At 43.6% G+C, this 24234-nt stretch overlaps 1 protein-coding gene across 3 annotated transcripts in view; it reads left to right on the top strand.

Moving 5' to 3' along the window:
* Positions 1-8685: 8685 nt before the first annotated feature.
* Positions 8686-24234, top strand: part of NPFFR2 (neuropeptide FF receptor 2) — a 35366-nt gene continuing 19817 nt past the window's right edge. The window contains exon 1 of one of the 3 annotated variants that reach the window (XM_067557372.1): positions 8686-8865. In XM_067557372.1, the coding sequence (XP_067413473.1) occupies positions 8701-8865 (165 nt within the window). In that variant the 5' untranslated portion in view covers positions 8686-8700. Of the gene's footprint in view, positions 8866-9121; positions 9252-24234 lie in introns of those variants that run through there. The other 2 variants (XM_067557373.1, XM_067557374.1) reach the window with 2 other exon arrangements.

Here is a 24234-nt window from a genome sequence, read left to right as displayed (position 1 = left end):
GGGCAGCCTGGCAGAGGGGACATGAGGGCAGAGGGGGCGCAGAGTCATGTGCCCCCTAAGATTTGTGCAAGTGCTGAGCTGCCCTTGCAGGGTTTGCTCTGCTCAGCCTGCTGGGGAAGGAGAGGCTCTGTCCTTCTCACTTTGCACCTCCCCAGGCATCTTTCCAGCTCGCTGGCCCCTCTCCCCAGCAGCCGGACCCAGGCAAGGAGTGGAGGGGATGGACCACTGCCACCTCCCCAGCCAGGATCTCGCAGGCAGCCACCGTGCTGCACAGAGGCAGTGACCCAGAGCAGCCACCCTGGCTGCTGGGGAGAGGGGCTGAGTGAGCCAGAAATGTGCCAGGAAGGTGGGGGGAGGTGCAGCATGAGAAGGATAGAGCCCCACTTCCCCTTGGAAGGTAGCTCTGGTGGTGTGGGGAGAGCGTGGCAGCCCCGGGCCGGGCAGAAAAGGCACCAGGAACAAGTTCCCTCTGCTCAGCCTGAATTAGGGGCATTGCTCGCATCCCTCCCACCGCCCCCTAGTCGGGCCGAGTGTAAACACAACCTTCATATTCCAATTATACTTCAACTCAGGACCTATTTGCCACACTCTAACAGAAACCACCACACTGAAAAAAGAGGGGCAGTGGCCCACTCCACCTAGCTTGGTGCAAATTGGGCTGCTCTTGTATAGACTCTGCAGCAGCAGCAGTTAGCTTCAGTTCATTACAGTGGTCCCTGTTCAGACCAGGATATTTATCATGATCTGGCCATGCCTTGGTTAATATCCTACCTGAATGTTACCCATGCACATACTGGTAACTAATCCTGGACAGGGCCCGTAGAGCTCATCAATGTGATGAGACTTAATACTTGCAGGTACTGAAAGGAGCTAGCTATCAGGGAAACAGCTCCATAGCTCTGGAGTTCAGGCTTAGACTCTGAAAACATTACATCTTGGCTCACTTCCAGGCATCATGTTGTCCATTTTCAGAGAGTGTTACCTTCGTTGTCCCTTGAACATGTTCAGGAGAAATAATGTCTGCCTTATCAGAATCGCCTTCCTCTCCTGCCGCCTTTCTAAAGAACAATGTTGCTGGTGCACTTCAGAACTTGTGACTTGAAGAGATACTTGTATAACTCAAACAGAGTTTGGACTGGTATATTGACCAGGTAGTCCTTTATAGGAATGAAGGCTTTACTAAGTTTGGGGGGATAAGGCATCAATAAAATAATAAGTTGGAACTCTTAGCTGTACGTGCCCTGATTAGCAATGGGCTGATAAACTGAAGCCTTGGGGACTTTGGAGGCTGGGAAAACCAGCCAGGACTGTGGGAGGTGGAGCTGTGAGCACGGGCGTGTACCTAGAGAGATTCACCCTCGTCCCGATACCTGTCCCTTTTGCAGCGTGAGGGAGACCCTGACACACGTATACCTGTAGTGCGCCAGGCTGCAGTCCCTATTCCGGCTCGTCTAGAACCTCCTCCTGAGGTTCTGGCTGCATTTCTCCACACACCTTCTGATATATGCATACCCCATCTGTGGCTCTACAAAGTCGTTGGACCTCCTCGTCAACCTTCTCCTCACCTGGGCCAGGGAGAGGACGTTGGCTGAGGAGGTGCTCTGCGACTGTGGGGCCTATTTCTGTTCCTCTGTCCAATCATGTATCCGGACAGAGTTGCTCTGGGCTGTGTCTGCTAACTCCTTAGCCACATTTGAGGAGCAGTGGGTGCTGCCGGGTTCTCTGCTTGGTGTCCCCGTCAGGTTCCCTCCGTTTAGCCCTTTGACCTTCACACCTGTTCCTCCTTTTTCATTTGTTGTCCCCAGTAATCAGTTGAGTCCCGGGCTCCGTAGCTCCTCTCCTTAGGTTGGGGAGGGCTTTTAGCCATGAGTGGATGCAACCCAACAATAGGATTGTGGGAGGCGTGGAACCTGTCTCATTGGTTCGTTGATAATTTGGGATGATGTTTGGTTTGCGTTCATGATCGTTCTCTTTTTCCCATTTGTTTCTTTCCAGCCAGTAAGGCTCACCCTTAGTGCTTGCACAACGATCACTTGTGTATCTTAACCAGCTCATTCATTCCATAGAGCCTTGTGTCAGTTATAAAATATATATTGCTTTTGTTCTGAGCAGGAGGGTGACAACCGCTGTGTCTCTGATCTCATCACAGCTGGCAAGAATTTGATCTCAGACAATGGAGCTACTCAGCATTTGCTCCAGTGTAACCAAGTTTAGATTCTGGGCTACTGCATGAAAAATAGCTATTGATTGACTATAACATGTCATATGCAAAATTCATACCACTCTGAAGGCTCCAAGGTTCTCCACACTTGGGTTAGCACCACTCTACGGAACAGTGGTTACATTTACCGTTGTTATATTTCAGGCACAGAAATGACTGGCGAGTTGTTCAGTGTTCAGCATCTGGAAAGACTTAACAAGACATATTAAGGTGTAGTCCAAATACTGCCTCAATCCTGACAGTGCGGAAACCAGACCTGAACTCTGGGACCCTTATCCTAACCAATGCCTAAGATTACCTGGAAAATTATTATTGTCGAAGTCCTCAACTGATGTAAATGGATGTAGCTCTATTGCCATAAATTTTAGGATTAGCTGCTGAAACACTATATTTTCAGAAGAACATGAATTGTTTCTGGTGCTAGCCATATTCACATCGAGTTAGTGGTGGTAAGTTGGTTGAGGAAGCCTGTTCTCTATTTCAAAGCCAAAACAAAGTACATTATAAGAGACAAGCGGAAAGATGACCATATGTTTACAGCACTGAGCAGGGAAACACTAAAGGTGGGTTCTCCTTTTTAAGTTCTGTCACAATTCTCACATTATCTTAGAAACGTGTTTTTAATGGTGTAGAAAAAAAAAGATAGTGGTGCTATTGAAAAATACCATGTGATCATGAAATTTAAGACTGCGACTCCCACTCACATTAGTGGAACTAGCACTGGTGTAGGTTCTGCTGGGTCATATGCATATACAAGGGAGCAGAGTTCAGGTTGTATGTTCAACCTTAGCTTTTGCATTGCCCAGATTTTGAAGACTAGTGCAGCTTTCACACAGTATTTATGTTGGGCTACGTTGTGTTACAAGTGACCAGCTCATAGGAAGGGACAATACAGCAATGCACATCTCCAGGAGCACCGCAGAGAAAGAGTTAAAGCTCAGGGAGCCCCAGTTCCCTCTCTGCTTTGCTCTTGATCTGGGGGGGGGGTAGTAATTTTACTGATGTCCTATACCAGCAGCAAAATACTGCTGCCCCTGCATACCCTGCGCTGACATGATGCTGGCCACTATGTTGGGGGGTTGCATATGGAGGCTAGGCTCCGCCCCTTTCCCACCTTCCCGTTTGGGAGAGTGTGGAGTAGTGAATGTGCAGAATCCACATACCCCAGGCATCTGGACACAAGGTCTGGGTCGCCCATGCAGGGATATAAATCAGGTTCTTACACTTCTTTAAACGCCCTCCACAGGTATTCAGGCCAGTTTAGCTCATAGCGGGCTGCACACAGCACCACAGAGTAAAGCCCTAAATGGGTTGCTGTTCCTTAAAGAGTCAAAGCACTAGCCAGGGAGCCTTGCTGTGTCACATTTGTTCCTTGCAACAGTTTGCTAGTTTATCTAAACCTGAGGAACATAGTTACTGCTTATTCCAGGCAATGCACCAATCCAGTATGTATTCTGATGTTCATCGTAACAAAATTAATCCTAGCAATCTTTTCTGAAAGGCACCTAGCTGTAATATTTCTATGAGAAATGTATCAATAATTGCAGTCCATTCATGTTCATGGTTCAGTGGAATATAGCTGTCTCTGTGTTCCAGCTTTGTCCACTACACCACACAGCTGGAGATACAAGTGGGCTCTTCTCCATCATTATTTTCCTATATTTCATTATACACTTTTATGTATTTCATTATAAAACACAATCACTGATTTACAGTGTCACCTGGGGAATCAGTTCAAGCTAGCGTGAAACAGATTGTTTAATGAGCACAGCAAGTGTCCCTCAGGATTCTGGATATAAATTTACAATGGGAACAGACTACTTCACAATAAAGGGTGATTTATTATCTTTTCCTTTGATATTCATGCCAGTAGTACCTTGAATTGTGATATACAGATCCTGGAGTCTTGTGGAAAATTTTGAATCATGCTGACTGCAAAAGGAGCAGAATGGGTGCTCTAGCTGGGAATATTTTTGCTGCTTTATCTTTTGGATTTATCTTTTCCCTTTTTCTTGGTAGAGATTCTGTTCTCAGTTACACTACTAACTCCACTGGAATCAGTAGTATTACTTCAGATTCACAATGGTGTAACTGAGAGAGGACTTTAGCCCGTTGATACTAAGGGCATTAACAAAGGAACAAGAGTGCTTGTTTTCCCTTAACACATTATCCACTCCTATTGCTTATTTTCTGGCTGACCTCAAATGGGGGTTGAGTCTGCCACCATAATTCATACTAAGTAACACGCTGCGCAACATGTGATCCCACTGATTTCAGCTGAACTACTTGTGGAATAAGGTTCTACTTATTTCCACTGTTGTGATGATCAATACCTCACACAATGCACCTGTCAAGATCCATGGGTCTTACACATGCCTATCACAACAGGCAGTGTTCCTCATCCAGTGCACCTAACATCCCAATAACTTCCCAATGTGGAGGAAACAAAATAGTCACTATGCTCTTGAATGAACTCACAAAATGATAAAAGATCAAAACACCCTATCAACTGTGGGTGAACATTTTTCACAAAGGGATCCCTCTATACCAGACTTTTCAATCCTCATTCTCAAAAGAAATCTGCACAACACCTTCAAAAGACAAGTCTGGAACTTAAATTCATAACTTTGCTAAGCACTAAAAATCATGGTCTTAATAAAGACACTAGATTTATGGCTATTTACAACAATCTATAACCCATTAAACCTCCCTTTTTTGTCTTGTGACTTAACAGAGTTGTTAACTGGCCTATTCACCTTGAATAAGCTCTTACAGTATTATGTATGCAGTGTTATTGTAGCCATATTTAGTCCCAGGATATTAGAAAGCCAAGGTGGGTGAGGTAATAATATCTTTTATGAAATTATCCCCATTCATTAGTCAGAGAAATACTTTGCAATGCCTAAAATAACCAGGCTTCCTACTATTCGTTGCTTTTTTCTTTCCATCACCCCAAACATTGACCATCTGGAGTACTATACTATTGAATTACTGCAAGTCAGGCTACAAATAGCCATGGCATAGTTCTTTTACAAATTCAGTTTATAGGGTCCAGTCCTGCAAACCATTACTCACATAAGTAATCCTCAATCAAGCATCTAATCTTACTTAATTTAATGGGAATATATTTGTGAGTAAAGAGTATATGCATGAATAAGGCCTGGTCTACACTTAAAAATTAGATTGATTTATCTACGTCACTCAATGCTGTGAAAAATTTTGTACCCTCAATGCCATGTTTAGGTAGACCTAGCCCCAATTGTAGATGTAGCTAGGTCAATGAAAGAATTCTTCCATCACTCTAGCTAGCTACCTCCTCTTGAGGAGGTGGATTATCTACAGTGATGGAAAAGCCCCTTCAGTCACTGTAGTAAGTGTCTACAGCATAGTGCTACAGCACTTACTGCTCGAAACTTGTAGATCTGGGGACGAGACCAAAATGGTATTGAAAGGAATGTTTTCAAGCATGGTTGGCTTTACTACTATATGCTATTTTGAAATTTAACAATGTGTTTCAGCTACAAATGGATGTATTTTTTACAGTGTATTTAAATGAGGGGGGAACTTCCACTTGAAACTCATGATCCAATTGGCCTGAACATGACTGTCTCACTTCCTGCCCTCCAGAAGTTTGCAATATTGTCCTGAGACTTCCCCACAGTTCATTGAGCAGCATCTAAAGACAAATGGGGTGGGATTTTCTCAACACTGGTCCAACTCTTCTTCCAGTCAAGTCTCAATGGGAATTTTACTAGTGATTGGAATGGGAGTAGAGTTAGGCCAGGACCACATGTTTTTGAAAAATCCTACCCTTGATCATTTGCCTACCAGCAATCCCATGATCACTTTTTTAGTTCAGCTGTAAAATGTTTAACAGTTACTGCATAATCAATGTCATGCTATTCAAACATCCAGCTGCTCCTTGAAATTAATTATATTTTAAATCCTTGTATCCTCTTCCCTGCCACAGATTGCAGCTGCTCCTCTAAGCTACACACAGCTGAGTTTAGTCTTTGTGCCAGAGTGCTATCTTTGACAGGCTTTTTAGAAGTTTTAATAAAACTTAGCACTTCAGTTCATGGTGGAAAACTATTGCCTACTGAGCTGAAAATTGACCAGTATTCACCCTACAGCTAAGGTTGTTGTAATCCACCATATGTAACTTTCAGTTTAAGTGTACCTTTAAGGCCAAACTCCACTCAATGTATAATGAAATAATATATCATATAAGATGCACTTACTAGATTGGAGCATTGCCTTTATACAGTAAACACCCCTGTGTGATTCTAATTGTCATGCTAGACTCCTTTTTTTTTTATCTTGGCATGCATTTACCTCTCTAGTGTGTACAAAAGCAGTTCATTTGCACAATGGGTGCACATGCATTTTGTGGGCACAAGTTTCTGCATCCATATTGGGAAATTTGTCCTAAAACGGGATGCTGTTGTACTGTGCCTTGCATAATGGAGGACCTCCCCACCCAGAGATGTTTCTGTAACAAAAACCAGTAATGTAATAATGTATTATTAGAGAGACAAGGTGGGTGAGGTAATACCTTTTACTGGCCCAACTTCTGTTGGGGAGAGAGACAAGGTCCCGAGCTTACACAGAGCTCTTCTTCAGGTAAGGAAAGGGAAATAGAGTGTCACAGATAAATACAAAGTGGAACAGATAAGGCATTCTAACACATGTTGGAAGTAGGGATGTAAACGTTTGTTTAATTAAGAATCTGTTTAGACATTCTAAAAATAGACCATTAAACACTTTGGGAAGGGGAGTGGAAAGGAGCCATGCTGGTCTAGGTTTCTCACTGCTAAGTGAGAGCTACCTAACTGCAGCTCCTCCGCACCATGCAGAGCTGTAGCTGGGCAGCTCTCACTCCTAGGGAGCAGAGCTGAGCCCAGTGGGGGCTCCCATGGTGTTGGACTGCAAGCCTCCCTGCCAGCAAGAGCTGCCCTGCTGCTGCTCCCTTTCCCACCCCAGTTTAAATAGTAATCAGCTGTTTAAAATGTATAAACAGCTGATTACTGTTTAAACATTTAGGCTTTTACATCCCTAGTGGGAAGAGACCATTCTAGGGGAAGTGGGCAGTTAACACCTCTATAGCTGTAGGACAAAGGAGAGTTAGTGGGTTACAGATTCATGCAATGAGTCATATACATCCAGTATCTTTTTTAAGTCCCTGATTTTTAGTGGCTAGCAAAGTTATGAATTTAACCTTCCAGGCTTGTCTTTTGAAGGTGTTATGCAGTTTCCTTTGAGGGTGAGCACTGAGAGCTCAGATATGGCTTGATCCATTTGTGAAAAGTGTTTGCCCATGGGTGGTGGATGTTTTTGTCTTTTATCATTTTTCAGAGTGAGTTTATTTGAGAGCATAGTAATTGTCTCATCTCACCCACTTAGTTGTTATTGGGGCATTTAGCACACTGGATGAGGTACGCCACATGTTGTGATAGGCATGCGTAGGATCCAGGGTGTGTGTGTGGGGGGGTATGGATCATTGTAGCAGCAGAGATAAGTCTGCAGGTTTTGTGTCTGTTGTTCTGGCATTGGCTGGTGCTGCTTTGAGTTGGTGTGTCCTGGTTTGTGAGGAGCTTGCTTCTGATGAGGAGATTGGTAGGCTGAGGCTGTGTTTAAAGGCCAGAAGAAGGGGTTCTGGACAAAGGGCTTTCAGGATGGGGTTTATTTATTGTTATTATAGAGATGCCCTTCAGTTCAAGATATTTGCCAGCATGTCTTGAGAAAAGACGACTGAGGAGGGACCTGGTAACAGCCTTCCAATATACTAAGGGCAGTTATAAAGAGGATGGTGATTGATTGTTCTCCTGCCCACTGAAGGTAGGACAAAAACGGGCAGCAAGGGAGATTTAGGTTAGACAGTAAGAAAAACTTTCTAACTCTGTGGCTAGGTAAGCTCTGGAACAGGCTTCCAGTGGAGGCTGTGGCTTCCTGGTCACCGGAGGTTTTTAAGAAAGGCTGGACAAACGCCTGTCAGGGATGGTCTAGATGTACTGGGTCTTGCCTCAGGGTGGGGGGTCTGGACGCTCTGCCTTCTAAGGGGCCCTTCCAGCCCCACAGGTGCGTGAGCCTCTCTGAGTAAAGCAGGCGCTGGAGCAGTTCCTGCAAAGGGGCAGGGTGGAAAAGGCGTGTCAGGCAAGCGCTCCTCCAGCCCCGGCTAGAGGGATGGGGATGTTGCCTCCTGACCAATGGCCGGTTCCTCTCCCCTCCCCGCCGCATCAGTGACTAGGGACTCCTGGAGCAGCGAAGTGGAAAGGGGGGAAAGGCTCCCGCCACCCCCCCTCACCGCGGAGCAGAGGCAGAGCTGCCGAAGGGGCTGCTGCGGGGTGTCCGAGTCCGACCCGGGTGAGCGGCTGCTGCGGCTCTGGGGCGGGGACTTGGGGCGGTGGCTTTGGGTGGCGGCGGCGTTTCTTTGCCTGGCTGCAGACGGAGGATGGTCTCTGGATCCCTCCCTTCCAACGATGTTCCCGTGCCAGCCCCGGCCGGCCGGCGCAGCTGGGCTGGGATCGCAGCCCGGGTTAGGGAGCGCCGCCCGGCCGGGCCGGGACATGGAGCACATGGGGCCGGGCCGCGCCCGGGGGAAGCGCCTCGGTGGAGCCCTCTGCAGTGCGCCCTGCGCTGACCAGGTAGGGGGGGAGCCGGCTCCCAGCTAGAGAAGGGGGAGTGGGTGGGAGCGGACCTTCCCCGGGGACCGTCGCTCTGCTCGGGCCCGGGGCGGACTGTGCCTGGCTGGCACGTGGCGCCCCGCCCCGCCCGGAGCTGAGTTAGGGCACATGCCGCCGCGCAGCCTTTGCCCGGCTTCTTCGTGCCTGTGTCCGGGCCGTTCCGCTCCGGGGCCGGGGTTGTTCTCCCCGCAGCTCGGCGCCAGCTGCCGTGCAGTGCGCGGGGCACTCGCAGGCTTTCGTTCCGCTCCGCCTGGCACTTCGGAGCGGCTGCCCCGGCAGTGGAGCGTCTGTCTGTTTCTAACCCCTTGGTCGGAGTCTTTCGAGCCCTTCCGCCCGAGAAACAGGGTGTAAGTCCGGCCCATCAGTCCTGGGCCGAGTCCAGGCATCAGCGACCGGCCGAAAATGTTTTAATGCCCGCGCTCCGGGGAGGGGGATTGCTCGGAAAGTGCCAGGTTTCTATCCGCGCTGGTATATGGCTCGCTCGCCACTTTTGAAATAGAGTTGCTCATTTACACCTTCAAGTCGCTCTCCCTGTCCCTGAAGGGGTTTTATCGGTTAACGGCCCCTGTCATTTTACATGTAACTACGGTGAAGTGGGGAAACTATTATTCGTAGGGTTTTGATCCACACAGGGGTTTTGTACCCATCTAAGGATATGGGTTTAGACATGGATATAGTGACATGGATGCAATCCTCTAGTGTGGGCAGACTCGTACTGGTAAAAAAGGGGCTTATAGGTGTAATGGGAACTTGCAGAAATAAGCTAGGTGTATAAGCACTTTTATGCTGCTATAACTGATTCCAAGCTCTGTGGGTTGCACCGATGTAATGAAATTAGTCTCTAGCCGATATAGTTTACTTGGTACAAAAGCTGTGTGTAGATTAGCCCTTAGACTAGTGGTTTGTAGACCATTTTCACACAACAGCTACTGAACTGTGAAGAATCCAACAGTGTTTCTGTAGAGAGCTATAGTCCTAAGGAGCTGTCAGTTTAATGTTAAGTGCTAAATAATTTATGGCGCGCTGGGTTATCCGCACCTAGACTGGCAAAACTAACGCATTTGACTCTAGATGAAAGATAATGGTTATTAGGGCCATTGTGCAATGTGGCTGTGGTTTTACTAGGCTCTGCTAAGCGGCAAATGGCTATAGATTTATAGTGTGAAAATCTTACCTGAAATTATTTTTTATCGGGCACTGCTGTAAATTGGAACAGAGTCACTGGTTTACAGCAGCGGAGGATCCAGCCTATAGCTGTGCGTTTACTCAAAGGTATCTATTTTATTTACTGTGGATTCAGTTGAACAACAGCCACGTGTTACAGTTTAATTTTATTGTTCTGCCACACCAGTTTTAATTGATGTAACAATATGCCTGGGGGAGGGGGGTGATTTGAACATTCAGGGTACCGTCTAAATGGAGAAGAAAATGTTTTCCATTTCCCCATATTTCCTTTTATTTGCATATCCATGGTTAGAAGCAGCAGGCAAAACACATCTAGACCTTAAAACACGCTACACTAAATAATCCTATTTACAAAAGACCCGTTTTATTTACTACCTTCTAAATGTCAATTCTGATTACATCTCAGGAGCTAGTATTCAATGTTACCAAACAAAACAATTACAGATTCTCAGCTGGAATACCACTGTTTTTGCACTGGTGTAAATCCATTTACCTCTCTGGATTTAAGAAGACAAGTGTAAGTGAGAGCAGAATCTTTCAGTAGTTCATGGATTGAGTGTGAACTCTGTAACCCCCCCCCCCCCCTTCCCCACTTTAACCACAAGTTTTCTCTGTGACTCCTTTATAGAGCAGTTTCTCTCAACAACCCGTCTATGGACCAGTGCCGGTCCCTGACACGATTTAGGAAAGCAGCAAGCCAGTGCCGGGTATCGAAACAGTTGAGAAACATTGTTATAGAGGATACAGTGGAGATCACAGCAGAATGTGCAGAAAGCTGCCCACTGGTATTTTTCTGAATAGTTCCTGTTACTAACTGACTTATAAATACCCTGGGCTGACCTGCGCCCATACTTACATCCTGAACTCCTTGGGTTGACTGTCTTTGTATTGTGCATAAGTGGCTTTGTCAGCCTTCACTAGGGTTTCTGGCTGCTGCAGCAATGCATATAGTAATATTAATTGAAATCCATGGCAAAACTATTTTCTCTTTAGTTTCCAATGCAACAGTGGCTTGGTGATTTGATCCAGAAGGCAGTTACATGAGAGTGGTTTACTAGAGGATGATGCATATGTCAGGCAATATACGTATCTCAATACACACCTCAGTAAATGGCAATGTGTGATGACGTTTTTTCATTGAAATACTTCTAGGGATGGTGGCTGATAGGGTGACACCGTACATTGTTTTCCAATTTTAAAATAAATTGGTATTAGTGTTTAGAATTCACATTTTAATCTGATGAGGTTCTCACTCCTCAACTAGGACCAGAGTTTGTCATCATTACTCATGTTTAATAGTGCCTTCTCTGTCAATATCACCCCTGAAATCAATAGGATTGTTGGCTGAGAGGGCTTCAGTTCATTGTCATGGTTCAGAATCAGACCCTTTACCTGTTTTTATATATGTGAGTCATTGGCTTGGTTTATGGCCAGAATCAGATATCTTGTCTCACACTGAGAAGCACCTTACTCCACACGTAGTCCTAACAATGTATAGTGGGACTACCCCTGAAATCAGATACTCTGGGGCCAGACTCTCCATTATGATACTGATACCTTTAAGCCACCTCTGCATAGTCTATATTCCAGGCTCACCTGGGAGCATGCCCAGCACAAATTACAACAGCCTCTCCAAGGGCCATTCTGTCACACAGAATAGGTGAGGTGCAGTGTGTTCTCTGTCACACAGAATAGGTGAGGTCTGGTGCCTTCTGTTGGTTGTCTGGGGAATAGGTCCAGGCCAACACACACATCTACAGTCTGTGCAGTGTGACTCTTCTCGTGACCACTGCATTATTCTGTCACACAGAATAGGTCCCAGAGGGACCCTGTGAGTCAGTGTGACTCTTCTCTCTCTGCATTATATTCTCTTTCTTCAGTTCATCAGTTCAAACTTATTAGATACTTTCTACAGGAATAGTGATATACACTGGCATGGAACATGGTACTGCAGCCCTTACTCCAATGAGTTGTTCTCATTCAGCCACACTGCCTCAGTGCAGAAGAAAATGGGACTACTTGCAGAAGCAAGGCTTGAAAGATAACGCTACAAACCTGAAGATGGAACATTGTATATCTAGATGCAATTGAAAGAGTCATTTCACAATTCTGTCTTTATGTTAAAAAAGAACTCTCATCTACCCTGATAATCATGACATCCTTTACAACTGAAACTCCAAATCTACTGCATGAGAATCTCATTACAACACAATTTTTCCCCTAGTAATTAGGAATACCCAAAGGCAGGAAGAGGTCTCTTGTTTTGATAAATGATTTTAGGTGAGCAGCAGAAACCACTCCTTTGGTCAATTTAATGTACCCTCTCACATTCGCATCATACATAGTTTGAAAGCTTATTATGTCTACTTTAGGAGGAGGTATGATGTGGAGCCATTACCAAAGAAACAGAAATAAACACCAACACATTAAAATAACCACTTTGAAATATTTGTCTTCATTTTTGTTAATTTAATGATTCTGTGTATTATATCAAGACACAGATTTGGATTTATTTGTGACATTAAAAGCATCACAAAACAATCTAAAGGGTAAAACAAACTCTAATAATAAAATTGTACAGTATCATTGAAATGTAATAGCACTGCTGACATTTCTAGTAAACATCATTATCAACATCTTGTTTATGATCATGATCTCTGTTAAGAGCGTGAGGATTACCACAAGTCTTCATTGCCTTGGCAGGTACACAATTCTGTGCAGGGAAGATTGTTCTGACTACAGACACCGTTGGTTGTGCAGTGACCCCTGCTGGTACAGGCACAAATAAGGTTTTTTAGAAGCTCATAAGCTCATGGATTTTTTTTTACCTGGGGCTTCCACCTGAAGTCCTAATTCAGCTTTGTCTGTTCTTATTGTTCCATCAGCACAGAAAAGGGACATAGGCACAGTTCCTATTGGGTGACTAAGAACAGTTACCATTGAAATATCATCTCTTGTTAAGGACAGGGCTCTGCAGAAAACAATTTCTGAGCTGATGGCTGTTGTGACTGTCCCTCCCTTGCCAGACTTAAAGTTTGGTCCTCATGGCCATGTCAGCAAATATTTTGATGTTGGATTTCATGACTGGGCTGAAGAAGCTATGTGTCCTATTAGAATCAAGTGCACCTCACACAATCTCTCCATTTGTTTTTAGTAGAGGGTCTAGTATGTCTGGTGTTACATGCAGTTCAGTTTATATGTTGACAAGCACTTCTGGAGGTGATTTAGGGTCAAATGGGTTTGTCATATTATTGATGACGTGGTTTGTAAAAGATGTAACACGCTCTTTATTCCTCTTCTTAGCAGAGCCCAGGACTCGTTTGTGGATCTTGTCTTCACTACTTCTTGTTAGGCTATGTTTTTTTCTCATAGTTTTTGCATATTCTTAATATGAAGCTGTGTATTGTCATCTCTAACACTAATAGTGACCTGTGCATAAGTGTCACTGAGGGCTTGTCTACACTTACCTCCAAGATTCGGTGGCAGATGACCAGAGTTACGCAAGCTATGCAAAAAACTTGCGTAACTCCCGTCGACTTCTCTGCTTCTGTTCTGCGTGCCATCTTCGCTGCGCTGACGGGAACTGCATTCCCGTTGATGCAGCATTACGCCACTTGAGAAGGTGGTCTTAATACGTCGATTTGTGGATCAACTGAGCGGGTCTTCACTGACCACTCAATCGATCCAGAGAAATTGATCTGACGGCACCGAATTTGCCGCCGTCAGTGAAGATGTAGCCTGAATTAAAAAGCTAGTTTTTTGAATATTTCAAAGGCTAGTACTGCATGCATAGGCAATTACAAATTAAAACCTTCTGCCAGGCAGGCTAGATCCTACACTGTATATACAAAAGGTTACAAAGGAAAAGCATTACATTGGAAATTCACATACATTTATATCTACCCACTATGCAATACAAACTATGGGCACAAACTGGTTCACAGCCTTCACTGTGAGACTCATCTGTCCAGCAAATTTCAATTTACAATATAGAAAACTATTACAATACTTGTGATATACTTTGACAATTAAGAATATGCCAGTCACCAAGGTAGTGGCACCAGCACAAGCTCCCAGTCTAAACAAGGAAAGCTGTGATTTGCACTGGTTGAGCTAAACCAAGTTTCAAGCAGAGACAGGTTCTATTTATGTAAACTGCAGCTTTCCTTGTCTACACTAGGCATTTGCACTAATGGAGCTACAGTGATGGCTGTAGTGGGGGTAAATCCACAGTGTAGACAATGCCTCAATTTTTACAATATTATTGCAACTGGTTTGTGACCTGTCCCTTTAATTTGATAACAGATAAGGGCCAGACATTCGCCCTGTAGTTTCATCGGGCTATATTATTCTTCACTTCCCACATACAGCTCCATATCTATCTGTTATTTTCTTATGCCAGGTAGTGACATTGATAGGTTAAAATAATTTGTGAATGAATAATTATATGGCTCAGTAATTTCTGGGGAGCTCAGCGTAAATCTAATCAGTGCAGAGGAGCCTGGTGCAACCACTCTTTGCATGATCGTAAGCATTATGATTCATATTTCTAGTTAGCAGTGCACAGTGTTGGAAAAAGATTCCAATTGAGGTTCGTTTACCCTGCACCGAAAAGAGATCCAAGCAGGTAGTTGGGCAGTTTCCAAACTTTATTTCTGCAGAGGTCAGACACTTCCCAAGAAGTGGTCAGTGTGAGACCCCGAAGACATGCTCTTTTGCATATTTATACAAACAAAACAAAGAAATTACATATGCATAAGTTCTTGATGCTTATAGGTACATTCAAATTATTACTACTATTGCTATTGGCTTATACTTTTCTACTTCTACTAATTATAAAGGTATGCATAACAGAAAACATGTTAACAGATGATTTCAGCTTATCTATCAAAGTTGCCTGGCCTATCTCTCAAGGCTGTAACTAATTAAAACCAGTTGGGGCTGTCTCCTTGCCTCTTCTAGGAAACCTTTCTCTGACCCTGGTACAAGATAAGCACTGTAAAAACAAAAGAGGAGGGGGCGGGCGATCTCAACAGAAAGGAGAACACTAAAAAGCATTAAAATGGAGTAACTGTGGTCAAGCAGACAACTATTTTCCTTCAACAGTAGCACTGATACTGAGGTAGAATAGAAGGAGTTTGTGGGGATACCAAAAGGACAGGCTTTGTATTTCAGTTTTAACTGGAAATCATTTCCTGGGCAATCTAACCAGAAAATTACTTGCAAAACTGTACATTGTAAATAAAGACGAACAAAAATGTTACAGAAAGTAGATCCTTATGAAAATAAAAAAGCAACTTGGAAGAGGTGTGGTGATGGTGGATGGAAATAAAATGAATTTCCACATTTCCAGTAGCTATGCTATATTAGCTTATGTCTGGCACCTAAGATTATATTTTGTTGCATGGCATTAAAAAGTTTGGAGGGCTACTAGAATACAAATTTTCTATTAAGAGTTATATTCTACCACACCAGTGAACCGAAGACCTAACTTGTGGGCCTGACTTTCTACTGCTTTCATTTCCATTCGCATTTGATAGCATTTCTTTACCTGCTTTGCCCAAGTGTCAAGGGTTATGCAAGGTGCAAGACAGTGGAGAATCAGACTCCATGCCTCATTTCTGACAGGGAGGCTCCATCTCCAGGGAGGAGGATCCATGCTGGCAGCACTCCCTCTGCCCATGCTCCCCCTGGTTGCTGCAGCTGGGATCCATTGCATTCAGCTCCCTCTTCACATTCTTTCCTCCTCTGCAGTTTCATTTAGTCACTTCTGCGCAGACTAAACAAACATATATACAGCAGGTGTCTGACACTCCATTTCCATTCTCTATCTCCTCTCTGTTTACAGTGAGTGAGTCCAGTGGAGGGCAATGAAAATGATTAGGGGGTTGGAGCACATGACTTATGAGGAGAGGCTGCAGGAACTAGACTTGTTTCATCTGCAGAAGAGAAGAGTGAGGGGGTGGATTTGATAGCAGCCTTCAACTACCTGAAGGGGAGTTCCAGGGAGAATGGAGCTAAATTATTCTCAGTGGTGGCAGATGACAGAACAAGGAGCAATGGTCTCAAGTTGCAGTGGGAGGGGTCTAGGTTGGATATTAGGACAAATTTTTTCACTAGGAGGGTGGTGAAGCACTGGAATGGGTTACCTAAGGAGGCGGTAGAATCTTCATCCTTAGAGGTTTTTAAGATGCGGCTTGAGAAAGCCCTGGCTGGGATAATTTAGTTGGGGTTGGTCCTGCTTTGAGCAGGGGGTTGGACTAGATGACCTCCTGAGGTCCCTTCCAACCCTAACCTTCTACGATTCTATGAATTGCTCTGGCATATTTTATGGTTCTTCCAGTCCTTATAATTTCTAAATATTTGCTCCTGTTTTCTACAATTCATTTGTTGAATTAAATACACAAAAGTAGTACATTAATCACACTTTTTTTTTTAGATGAGTTCTTATAGGGAGTTCCAGGACAAAGCATAAAATAGAATTTAAGTGGCACTTAATGGTCCTTATACTTGCTCCCTGCACTGTGGTGAATTTCACCCCACAATGAAAGGACGGAGAAGGTGAAAATCAGTTATGATACAAGATGGCAAATTAGGGGTCTAACTTTCCATTCCCTGACACCAGTGGGTAATTAGCATGCGCAAGGACTGCAGAGTTAGGTACTGGGAAAGATGCAAGAAACAACCAATGATTGACAATACAGCTGATAAGGCATAAAAGCCTAACTCCTTATTGCCCAGAGCACCTGCCAGGTGTGGAAGCAGAGCTCAGAATAGCTCACATTATTCCAGGTTGATCCCTAGCCATTAGAATGCTATTTGCACAAAGTCATTATTTATGGAATGGCCTGGTGATAACACAGGACATTCTAAACAAGCCACTATAACTTCATGTCCAGCATGTAGATCCATGCTGCTGAGAACATTTTTCCTCACTGAATTAAAAAATAATTAGGGGGCAAAGGGTAGCCATAAACCAAGCTGTTCTCATGCTGTAATAGAAATTACAAGCAGGATACCAAAGTGATAAATATTTAATGAACCTCTGTCTGTGTTTGAATAGAGAAATGGATCCATATCTGCAGTATCCTCCTGTGGCTGGTAGATTTGAAGAGGTATGGATTTACAAGCTCCATTCTTCCTGGGCCTGTTTCCAAAACACTACCTTGTGCTACTGCACAAGGAGGTGTGCTCTGTGGCTTCTTGTGGTGTGAATCCCCTTTGCTGATTCATACCTGCAGTGGAAATGTCCCAGTCCCACAGTGTTCACAGTCTTCTGCAGCCCTTCCTGTGGCTGCAGGATTTGGCCTTGAGTCTCTCCTGAACACCAAAGACCTGATCCAAAGCCTTTTTGAGTCAATTGGACTCTTACCATTGAATCAATGGGCTTTGCCCATGGCCTTCTAGGCAGGGGCATAGCTACAGGTGGGCCTGGCCCACCCATTTTGAAAGCAGGCCCACCCAAGCTCCGCTTAAGCCACCTTCACAACTTGAGCTTTCTCAGCCTGTGGCTTCCCGAACTTCCTGCTTCCGGGCATGTGACTGGGAAGCACTTGTTTTTCGGCTGGCCCACCCGTGTCAGCCACAGGTCCTGCCAAAAAATCACATCTGGCTATGCCTCTGCTTCTAAGGTCTCTTTCCACAAACAAATATATGAGAAGACTACAAAACACGCCAAAGTACTTTTTAATGCTGGTTTTAGCACAGTTCTGATGATCGATATTTTTATGACTTACTTCTAGTGAGTCAAAGTCTCTTTTGGAAAATGCCAATTTGCATAATTAAAAGTAACATTTCTGAAGTGGCCATTGTGGTTAAGTGAATATTCTACATCTGAAAATGATCTAAATACAATGCAAGCTGCACATTCATTTAAATGTATACCTTTGGGAATCCTTATGTACCATATATAATATTACATCCAAGCAATTACATTAAAAGAGCATTATGGTCACAAAATCAAGCATTCAAAAGTTAGACAATGCTAGAATTAAGGTTGATCAGGCAACTTTAATTCAGTCCCCTAGTGCATATGCATTATGATACAATATTTAATTACATATCACATACTTTTTTTTTCCCCACAGGACCTCTGAATGGGTAGTTTTTCAATATTTCTGTTTATCCTCATTAAGTATGTGAGCCCCATGCCTTATTTAACGCATGCTATCCAAACCCCGCACTGAATACAACATTATTAATTTCCTCACATGCCTTTCTATGGTGATCTCATTATAGTGTCTGAGGGTTTCGCAAACTTTAATAAACTTATCTTCACAATACCCCTGTGAGATTAGGTGATGTTATTCATCACAGAGGAAAAGAATAAAACAGAGAAGGGCATTTTTGACATATCTTTTCTGTGGTTGAAAAATGAGTGATGCAGCCTAGAGAACTGTCTTCTTCCGTGATCAGTTCTGTGAGCATCTGTCTCATTACTTCTCCTTTTGCTTTATTAGACTTGAGTTTTGTATCTGGCTGTGTATCAATGGCTCACCTGGATGAGTGTATGAGTAATGAGAATAACTTTGGTAAATACCAATCTTTTTTCTATTGTTTATAATATTCAAAGAAGAAACTTTGCTCTTCATAGTTGTGTAGGCCAGAAAAAGTGTATGGTAAATTGGTGGATTTTGATGAAGAAATTCCCTCTTTGAGCCCCGTTCAGTTCCCATTAAAGGAAAAGGAAAGTCTGCCATTGAATGCAGTGGGAGTTGAATCAAGCCATCTTTGCCCAATTCTGCAAGTTGCTGGGCACCCTCAACTTCTGCTGAAGTTAATTGTGGTGTTAGGTGCACAAGGGATGCAGGACTGAGCTATGGGGAGGGATAAGTAGCTGATTCGTGTTTCCCTAGATAACATTAGAGTGGTTTGGTGGGAGGCGGTATGCTACAGTAATAGCTCTGCTAGTCAAAGCTTTGTGTCAGGCTTTTGGAATAGTATTTTTCACTGGCAAGGTCCATTCATATAGAGTTTTGCACATACACAGTAATGACTTTTGCTGTTGCTGAGGGGTGCAGTACTACCTGCATAATTAAAGTAATACCATAGGTCATAGCAACACAGAAATTCTTCAATTTACTAAACTCTGCATTTTAAGGCAGTAACAGATTTTGTAATGAAATCTCTCTGCTCCTGGGTAGCTTGGTGGTTGTAATCTCTGCAAGAGCAACCTTTGGGTTACGATCTCTTGCAAACGCCAAAAGCATCACCAGTTCTGCATGTCAGTTTCTCAAGTCTGCTCGCTCTGCAGCCCACCCTTTGGTTGCAGCTGAAGAGAACTCAGCATGGCTCAGGAGGAAGTGCAAAGGTGAGTCTTGCTTGTGAAGAAACACAGAAAAGTCTCCTCCAGGTCAACAGTGTCTAAATCAGGGGTGTCAAACTCGACGATGGTGACGGGCCAAATTCACGTAACATGCCCTTCACAGGGGCCATGCAATACCCACCGCCGAAAAATTTGGGCTATCTTCCATTTTCTGCGGCGGGATTTTGCGCGGGACCCTGTTGCCACTTTAAGGCATTTCTGTGGAGGAAGGCATTGCTGCTTTAAGACTCTCTTGAAGTAGGCCCTCCGCTGACAAAGCTCTTAAAGGGGCAATGTCATACGCAGAGAAACTTTCGGCGGCAGCACGACTCACTGAAACACTGGCCAAATGCGGGTCGGATCAAAAACGTTCGCGGGCCAAATGCGGCCCACGGGCCGTATGTTTGACACCCCTGGTCTAAATGGTCCAGGTTAGGAGTCCTTGCTGACCTGTAGAGGTCTCTTTCATGCTGCTGTAACGTAAGATTTTTTAAATGGTTGGCAGGCGCTTCCCAACAGAGTTTGCTGTCTCTCAACGTTGGATTGGAGCCCAGTGTTTTGGCTGATGAATGCTGGCAGGATACGTTCCCCTCAAATAAGTAACCCCACAGTCCAAGCATTCATTGGACAGCTTTGTTTTCATGTCAAAGAGCATTGGAATTATTAGTTATGAGTGCTAAAAATATAGGGCAGACATTAACATAACCATAAATTCCTTTATTAAATCCAAAGGCCAAATGCCATTCATATGATTGCTCTAAACATGTATAAAAGCCTAACCATTAAGCATTTACAACACCCAGACAGGAACAAAACAGTTAAAAATTTATGATAATTTATACTCACAGATGGACCAAACTAGAGAAGAATCTTCTTACCCAGGTTCGCTCCAGTGTGATTGGACTGGATCCGATGAACACTCTCAGATTTATGGCTCTTCCGCAAACATAATAGCTAGCTTCAGTAAAACCCAGTTAGGGGCAGTTCACCCTTGCTGTTTTTCTCTTTCCAAGACGTTTCCTTCTTACGTCCTCTTCCCACCTTTCTTCCCACCAGTTTTTCTTCTGTTGCCCTTGTCTTCACATGAGCCTCAGTTTCAAGATAACATTGATATGTGGGAAGGTTGGTGCTTGGTTTTTACAAGACAGTTTTTCTTTGTCTTGTACTTGCGGCCCCCTCTTGTTGAGAGAAAACTTTGCTTTACTTTCGTAGTTACTTTTTAAACCATACATCTTTCCCGTTACATTCTGGTGTTATAACTCATTGTTCTCATGGGCTTCCTGTACTTGCTGGCTAGGACCTTTTTCTACTTACCACCACAAACTAATAAGCTAACATATAATTTTCATAACTAAAATTAAACTACCTTTTATCCTTTAATTTCATAATTACCCTACAGAGAGCCTTGAGGTATGAGCAGTTTCTAGGGTCTGCTCCTCTGGATCCTCCATGGGAACAAGAAGTTCATGGTGAATCCTGCGTCCTCTGCCTCCTCTGGATTGTGAGGGGCAGGGTTGTGAGAGATTGGGGGAGCATGGTCAATGGGCAGGACAGCATGGGGAAGGGGAGTGGAATGATGAGGGTCTGCAGGTGCAGAGGTTTCTTCTGAGGATCCTGGACTGATGCTTGATGGAGCAGAGATGTTCTCAGCTTCCAACACCTCACTGTGATCTTCCATGGCTGACCTGTCATTGGGCATAAAGGTCCAGAGCAAAGATCAAGCAGATGAAGTTGCAGGGGATAAATGCCATTGACCACATCTACTAGAGGGAACAGGCTTCCACGTGGCCTGCCTGAGAGATGACCAGTGAATACAATCAAAGAAGGGAGAAGTATGTCAGACGTATTGACAGTACCCTTCAAGCATTACTTTTATGGTGAAGAATTAGCTCCCTGTTTCTGTTGGAATTCTATTTTTCTAGTTGTGACAAAACCACCTCCAAACTGAGAGGCTTATTTTTACATTTGATTACTGGTAACGACACTCAATTTACCTCACTGGGGTTTCACCAGTAAATGAGTTTGATGTTAATAAGAACAAACACATACAACTTCAAAGGAAAATTAGCAATACACATACACACTAGACCTTAAAACTCTCATTAGTTTTGATCCCAGGCAGGATTTGACCTGCTAGTGCACTTTAACTCTTAAAATAATTGCATTGTGTGCTGTGAGATAGTTTTAAGAAAAACATACTAGCTATGTGGTAATATCTTTCTTTCTCAATTCTTGAAAAGTTTCATTAATTTCCATATGACTTTTCTCCCCTTATGTAATATATAAATCCATTATCCAGAAGATGTCATTTCACGTCTGCTGATACATACAGAATGAAAATGTCTTAAATGTGACATTACAAGAATTCCTTGACCAAAAAGGTTACTCTGACTTTTTCTATCTGAGCCTTTTCATTATGATTTTATTCATTTATTTAAAATGTAAGTGGATATTTACTGTTTATGAAAGATACTCAGATGCTTTGGGGATGGATGCTGTGTGAGGACCAGAATAGAAAATATCACATTAGCAGCCCTTGAGACTGAAGTTCTCTGTTTATCCAGCAAAGGGTAGTTTATTAGCTGTGCAAAATTCCCCACATCATTTCCTCTCCCAGCCACCTCCCAACTAGGAAATGCCACTCCTTGTCCACTCTATGTGGCAATTCAGTTTCCAGAGCTCACAAATCCTGGCCTCTCCGCTCAGAGTACCACAAAAGGTGCTAATTAGTGAGAATAATAATGCGGCTTTGTAGGTGGCCACCTGTGCGCACATTTATTCTATTCATAATTTTCAATCTCTGCTTCCGGAAAGGAGTCTGTAAGGTAATCTAGTAATCAGTTTCTCACAGTTATAGCAAGTGACATTTCATTAAAGAGTAAAATCATATGGTTTGAATAAGAACAGATAAAATCCTGTGTTTTCTGCCTAGCTTGAAAATACTAGGCTCTTAGTTTAGTGAAGAATTATTTCTTTCACTTCTGCTGAATTTTGTGCTTGTGAAGGTGAGGGTCCAACAGCACTGACTTGAGCCAGGAATCTGGCTCTATTCCTCATTTATGCGTTCCTAGCTCTTATTAACATTAATGGGAGTTTTACACGTCTCACACATATTATGTTAGATCCCTAGACAGCAGGCAAATTTCTCAACAGTTCTGCCAATGTCCCTCAAATCTGACCTGCAATACCCCTTCTGTTCTCATCTTGAGCCTCTTTTCAGCAGACATGCTAACCTGAGCTAACGTGTGCAGTAATTTTCTGATATTTATATAGGAGAACTGAGAGCAGACCACCAAACTCATTTTCCCAAGAGGTCTATGTCAGGATGCAGTGCAAGCTTCAGAAGATAAACAGGGTAGTCCATTAGCCTACAGATCCAGTTCATCCCCTGAATTACCTTTGTGTCAGGTATTGGGTCTGTCTTCCTAGGGATTTACTGGACTTTTTCAACTACGTGGAAAACCTCTCAGTAATGTCAGTTTTCCTGTTTTAAATAAGAGAAACCATTCGCGATAAATTTTATTATACACAACGGCAACTCTGCGCGTTTTGCAGAACCCACCTCTTACAAAGGCAGAATTTATGACCAACCTATCAGTCGACTGATGTCTCTGCCTTGGTCCCTGAGGCATTTCCCCGTGTGTGTTACTGCAGTAGCCTTTTGCCATACACCTTGCTCTCTGACCAAGACTGAGCGGGTGCGTCCATACCAGCCAGCACCTCTCCTTCAAGGCTGCAGGATTCTTTTCTCCTTGGAGACTAGCTGCTTGAAAACACCCACACAACAGTACAACAGCTTAAATCAAGATGTATTAATTCCATTTTCTCTCTGTTGTTAAAGCAAAAACGGTTTGCTTGACAGGTCCAGATCAAATGTCCCATAATCTCAACTAGCCGAATTACTCTCATCTTACTTACAGTAAAGAAAAGAAAGGCAAGCCCTGATTCTGACCTCTTCTGTGAGGAGTGTGCCAGACCCCATGATGTCCAGAGAGCAAGAATCTCCCTCCTCTCCCAGAAAGCTTCCTTCTCAAGGCTTCAGTGTTAAAGTTCATTATTGTATTAGGTGAAGCCTTCTTTTTCCTCTCCCCAAAGCATTTTTTCTAACCCCACCATCCCCTGAGTCAGGTTACTCCCTCTCCAATGGGTGTTTCCCTATTTCCAAGCCTTAGATGTAGCACCTCACATGTTGTTCTGCAAGTCCCTGACCAATTCATCAGGCTGTGTACAGAGGGGCTCATCCTGTTCTTGGGGATATGTATTTCAGTCTGGCTGGGTGGATCTTTTCTAAATCTAAAACTCACCTCTGTCATCTCCCTCGGCTATTAGGTATGAATTGGTTGACAGATAGATGGTGGTCCGTCTATATTTGCATTTTTATCATTTCTAGCAAGGTATCAATCACTTTGTCAACTTCCATAAAGGCCAGCACGTTTAGGTATTTGCATATTTTACAATATTTGCTTAACGTATACTAATTTGCATACAGTTATAAATTTCAGGTTCTGGTGAATTTCTTGTCCTTCCCGAAGCAGGGTAGAGGGTGGGTCAGGGAGCTACATGGAACTTGGCAGCCCTGAGGCTGGAGCAAGTACAGAGGTGTGAGGCTGTCTAGGAATTTGGGATTAAATGGGGGTCTGGCACTTATGCTTCAGGTGCATATGGCCATTTCCTGAAATATCCTGGAGAAACCTGATTGAATTAAGATAAACCTTACTGAATTAAGTTTAGGTATTTTAGGTGTTCACTGTATTAAAAATTCTAATGTTCATGTATTAGTGTGGGATTGTATCGAATGTCTTTAGGAGGAAGACGGGATTTAATGCAATATCTGGGAAGTA

This window comes from Emydura macquarii, unplaced genomic scaffold (genome assembly GCF_026122565.2).
Source record: "Emydura macquarii macquarii isolate MOO-44397 ecotype Brisbane River unplaced genomic scaffold, CSIRO-AGI_Emac_v2 contig_1790, whole genome shotgun sequence".
NCBI classification, from domain to species: Eukaryota; Metazoa; Chordata; order Testudines; family Chelidae; genus Emydura; species Emydura macquarii.
The sequence above is the reverse complement of the archived record's forward strand: the minus strand, read 5'-3'. Positions and strand labels throughout refer to the sequence as shown.